The following is a 5,877-nucleotide window of genomic DNA, read 5'->3' on the forward strand; positions in this document are numbered from 1 at the left end:
TTTACATCTTACAAATCATTACTGCGATAAAGCAAGCAAACGGCGCGTGATCAGCCATGCCTGACGTAAATGCAAGAAACTATGGGAACCACAGCGTGTCCGACTTCACGTCTCCGTTTTCAGCTCTTCCCCGCCTGCACGCGGCTAATCTCGCCGATCGGTGACATCCAGCCGATGTCGAAAACACCTAGAGTGTTGCTTTAATATGTAAACAGTCATGTGATTGTTGTTAGTTTTACTTACCGTAGTTTTTTGGTTTCTTTAATCACAGGCTGCAGTTTCACAAGAACTTCATCTGCTTTATTTTTATCTCCAATAAATGGTTTTAGATTAAGTTCATCCAAATGCTGCGCAGATGTCAACAACACAAAAACTAAAGCAGCCCACTGTGAAGAGGAGAGTTTGGTCTTTCCTACTAATGAAGATCTCACATAACGTTGAATCTCCTGCAGCAGTGAATCATCACCCAGTTCATTCAGACAGTGAATCAGATTGATGGATTTCTCTGGAGACAGATTCTCATTCATCTTCTGTTTAATGTACTTAACAGTTTCCTCTTTCATGTAGGTGCGACTTCTCATCTGTGTCAGTAGATCCTGTAAGAGAATCTGATTGGACTCCAGTGAAAGACCCAGAAGAAAACGCAGGAAAAGATCCAGATGTCCATTCTTACTCTGTAAAGATTCATCTACAGCTCGATGATGCAAATTGATTAATAAATACTCTTTTAATGATTTGTATTTTATTTCGATATTTTGATCAAACACATATCTGTTGTAGTTTGTGAAAGAGATGTGAGCATAAAGAGCTGCTAGATGTTCCTGGATGCTGAGATGAACAAAGCAGTAAACTTTCCCCTGATACAAACCAAACTCCTCTCTGAAGATCTGAGTACACAATCCTGAATACACTGATGCTTCTGCTACATCAATGTCACACTCTCTCAGGTCTTCATCATAGAAGATCAGATTGCCTTTCACAAGCTGCTTAAAAGCCAGTTTCCCCAGTTTGAAGATCATGTCTTCATCTTTCTTCTCATAGTCCTTCTGATGTTTGATGTTTGTCTGAATGATCAGGAAGTGTGTGTACATTTGAGTGAGAGTCTTGGGGATCTCTCTTGTCTCTTCACTCAATATTCTCTCTAGAACAGTGACTGAAATCCAGCAGAAGACTGGGATGTGACACATGATGTAGAGACTCCTGGATGACTTCAGGTGTGAGATGATTTGATCAGACAGACTCTCATCACTGATTCTCTTCCTGAAGTATTCCTCCTTCTGTGGATCAGTGAAGCCTCGTACCTCTGTGACTCGATCAACACACTCAGAGGGGATGAGATCAGCTGCTGCTGGTCTGGAGGTGATCCAGATGAGAGCAGAGGGAAACAGATTTCCCTTGATGAGGTTTGTCAGCATCACGTCCACTGAGGTTGATTCACTTACATCACACAACCTCACACTGCTGTGAAAATCCAGAGACAGACGACACTCATCCAAACCATCAAAGATGAACAACACTTTATATTTATCACTGGAGATTTCCATTTCTTTTGTCTCTGGGAAGAAAAGATGAAGAAGATCTAAAAGACTGAGTGTTTTGTTCTTCATCAAATTGATCTCTCTGAAAGGAAGTGGAAATATGAGGTGGACGTCCTGATTCTCTTTCTCTTCAGCCCAGTCCAGAATGAACTTCTGTACAGAGACTGTTTTTCCAATGCCAGCGACTCCCTTTGTCAGCACACTTCTGATGTGTTTGTCTTGTTCAGGTAAAGGTTTAAAGATGTCATTACATTTGATTGGTGTCTCCTCTGTTGTTGTTGTTCTGGATTGTGTCTCAATCTGTCTCACCTCATGTTCATTATTGATCTCTCCACTTTCACTCTCTGTGATGTAGAGCTCTGTGTAGATCTCATTCAGTAGTGTTGGGTTTCTCTTATTTGATGTTACCTCATACAAACACTCAAACTTCTTCCTCAGATTTGATCTGAATGTTTTCTGATGCCAATGATAACTGTAAAGAGATGCATGATACTATTACATAAATTAAAGAAGTTAGAAAAACATCTAAACTAATAATAATATAATGTAAGTGATATCTGCTGAATTCTCTTTAAATAAAAACATGATTCTTATACACTCTTAATTGATCTGAGTCTCATCCAGACAATATTATTGATATTAAACAGAAGACATTCAGACAATCTGATATTAATAGACTAGTCAACAGTTTGTGAACACATATTTGAGTATATTATCATATCTTTATCTATACAGAGCTGTTGTACCTCAGACCAGGTGATGTTTCTCTGTCCTGAAATGTTATAGACTGATTACTCTTCATGGACACACAGCTGATCTCAGATGAGTCTGATCTCTTCTGCTGTAGATGTTTGTCAGATCTCTCCAGGTTTCTAAGAATTATTTTGCAGTAATCAAGGCAAGTTTATTATATAGCACATTTATACATAATAATAATATAGATTAACTTAATTTAATCTTTTCATTAATACTGTTTTCATTATTATGGTCCAGTTACAATCTTATAGATATCGCTACTTCACATTAGTGCTATTATTATTATTATTATTATTATTATGATTACCATCATTCTATTAGGGAATAATTTTGAGTTCCTCCGTGTACTCCATGTATTTCTGAACAGGATTTAAGGATATAGTTTGGAGTTGGAGTTTTACTTATTGCATTATTCTGTTAGTAACAAAATACCTCCACATACTCGATCCTAGACTGTGTTTATAATATAGTTTGAAATAGATTCAAATAAGAAAATAAATTTGAATAACTCCATGTAACTTCAAATACTCCATCCTTAACTATATTTAAAAACTGTCATTCTTTTGTTGTTCTTATACATGTAAATAAATAAAATTTACTTAACATAGCCTATTTTAAACAACTTTACACAGAAATGACAAAGAACTGTTGTACCTCAGACCAGGTGATGTTTCTCTGTCCTGAAATTTTAATGGTTCATTAATAGACTGATCACTCTTCATGGACACACAACTGATCTCAGATGAGTCTGATCTCTTCTGATAGTCTGATCTATAACAAGACATTATAAAGTAGGTGATTGATAACTGATGTTTTCAGTCATATGTGCTTTGGCTGCTTAGTTTAATTTGCATCAATAAAGATATTTACAGCTATTTGATGATCTAATTACAGATGAATTGATCATATGAACATGCAGAATGACAAAGAATTTGAAAGAGACGTTAAAGTCCATTTAAAAATATCTTGCTGATCATGAGACAGCTGTTGTACCTCAGACCAGGTGATGTTTCTCTGTCCTGAAATTTTAATGGTTCATTAATAGACTGATCACTCTTCATGGACACACAGCTGATCTCAGATGAGTCTGATCTCTTCTGATAGTCTGATCTATAACAAGACATTATAAAGCAGATGTTTGATGATAACTGATGTTTTCAGTCATGTGGTTTGGGCATCTTTTATTTGCATCAAGAAATATATTTACAGCTATTTGATGATCTAATTACAGAGTTTATATCATATCATATAAACATGCAGAATGTTATATTTATGTAAAATTGTAAATATATAAAAGTTAGGCTACATATATGTTTCCAATTCACATGTGTTTAGGTAATATCGTTAAAGGAACACGCCCAGATTTTGGGAATTTAGCTTATTCACTGTATCAACCAGAGTTAGATAAGTCCATACATACCTTTCTCACCTACGTGCGTGCTGTAACTCTGTCTGACGCAGCCCCCGCTAGCTTAGCTTAGCAGAAAGTCTGGAAGTGAATGGCTCCAGCTAGCAAACTGCTCCCAATAAGTGACAAAATAACGCGAACATTTTCCTATTTATATGTTGTGATTTGTATAGTCACACGGTGTACAAATAACAAGGTGATATGAGAGACAGCGATCTTTTAACAGTATACATACAGGGAACAATATTCTCTGAAGACGAAGCACTGCTACTTGGGCGGAGTGATTTGCACAACTCTGACCGAACTCTCTGCTCCTCACCAGGGGGCTTCTCGAGTGCTGCGAGCAAATCACTCTGCCCAAGTAGCAGTGCTTTGTCTTCAGAGAATATAGTTCCCAGTATGTATACTGTTAAAATATCGCTGTGTCTCATATCACCTTGTTATTTGTGCACAGTGTCACTATACAAATCACAACACATAAATAGTAAAAAGTTTGTTATTTTGTCATTTATTGGGAGCAGTTTGCTAGCTGGAGCCATTCACATGTATAGACTTCTCTAACTCTGGGGATACGGTGAATAAGCTAAATTCCCAAAATCTGGGCGTGTTCCTTTCATACAGACTTCAATACCTGACTCCTGGAAAATCATCTCCATCTCTGAATGCTTGTGAATCGGCCATGAATCATTCCGTCATATCAGTCTGATCTCCACTGATGAATCTGATCAACACCACAGACTCTGAATGAATCTGATCACCTCCACAGACTCTGAATGAATCTAATGAATCTGATCACCTCCACTCTGAATGAATCTGATCATGAATTTTGATCAAAGTTTAATCTGTGAGTTTCTGCGTTGCTTCTGACAAAACCCATTCAGTCACTGAGATTTAAATATTAGGCATGTACAGCCTATAAAAACAATAAGAGATGATGCTGTTAAAAGGACTATAAACGCATAGCTGGAATCATATTTATTAAATGAAAAAAAAAAAGTTGAATTTTGCTATTAACTATTAAAATTATTTTTATAAGAAACATATATACAAAGTCAAGTTACAATTATGAGATGTAAAACACTTACCTCCGTCAACCTATTTCTACTCAAAGTTAACAAGTACACGTAAGTGACTTTCAACAAATGTAGACACATTAAAACTGGTGTGTAAAATGGCGAGAGGTTAAAAACCACACCTGTTTATGACTAAAAGCAGAGTCCAAAGTACGGTACAAAGCATGTAGAATAAAGTCGGGGGTGGGGGATGGCATACACTTGAAATTAACCTTTTACTGTAATAATGCAGGTCTGTAATGCAGGTCTGTAAATAACCGTTTATCAGTGATGAATATCCTTACTGCTTAGCTAAAATGCTGTAAATGTTACTGTTGAAGTCAAATAAATCATGACATACATTTACTATGAATGTATAATGTGGGTTTATTATCAGTATAAACTAAGGTACAGTAATCATACACCCACACACCCATGCACACACGCGCACGCGCACACACACCAGAGTTTGCTTTAGACTTTTTCATTTGAAAGTCCCGACGTAGCACTATTATCAATTATCTGTCATTTCATGTTTTATGATAATAATTGTTTTTGTTCACCTGTTCATTTCTAATCGAGAACTACTTACAAGACGAGCATTCAAGTTCAAATGTCTTTATTTATTTGCGAAGACCCTGCTGAAAAAAACAGCATGGACCAGCATGGGATGCTGGTGCTAATGCTGGTTTGGTGCTGGTTTAGCTGGTGCTACAGTAATGCTGGTTTGGTGTTGGTTTAGCTGGTGCTAATGCTGGTGCTGGATTAACTGGTGTTCACTAGCAAACCAGCACCAAAACACAACATATGCTGGCCTTGCTGTTTTTTTCAGCAGGGTGTCCACCACCATGTCCCCTAAAGGGCTCCGTAACAATCTGACTGGATTCACATCCTCAAAATCCTCCAGCTTTTACATCAACTACACATGATGCGACAATACCTGCATGTGATTTAAAAAACTTTATATTAATCAGTTTGATGATCGGTATCTTAGGAATTCACCCCAAGTTTAAAATAGCGGAAACAACTTTTTACTTTCGCTTTAAGGTTGTGACGTCACGAACAAGACGACCAATCGCTTGATGTTTTTCTCCCTCTGCTGGTAGTAAACGAGCATTACAGT

General features: G+C 37.1%; 1 protein-coding gene across 1 annotated transcript; it reads right to left on the reverse strand.

The window, feature by feature from the left end:
* Window positions 1–239: 239 nt before the first annotated feature.
* On the reverse strand, window positions 240–5,170 carry LOC141363138 (protein NLRC3-like). The gene is made up of 6 exons (XM_073865695.1): window positions 4,788–5,170; window positions 4,334–4,615; window positions 3,288–3,404; window positions 2,949–3,065; window positions 2,285–2,410; window positions 240–2,010 (listed from the first exon to the last, which is right to left on the reverse strand). Exons 2-6 carry the CDS (start codon window positions 4,381–4,383, stop codon window positions 240–242), a joined length of 2,181 nt encoding a protein of 726 aa, XP_073721796.1. The 5' UTR covers window positions 4,384–4,615; window positions 4,788–5,170.
* Window positions 5,171–5,877: the final 707 nt, after the last annotated feature.

This window comes from Misgurnus anguillicaudatus, unplaced genomic scaffold (genome assembly GCF_027580225.2).
Source record: "Misgurnus anguillicaudatus unplaced genomic scaffold, ASM2758022v2 HiC_scaffold_33, whole genome shotgun sequence".
NCBI lineage: Eukaryota > Metazoa > Chordata > Actinopteri > Cypriniformes > Cobitidae > Misgurnus > Misgurnus anguillicaudatus.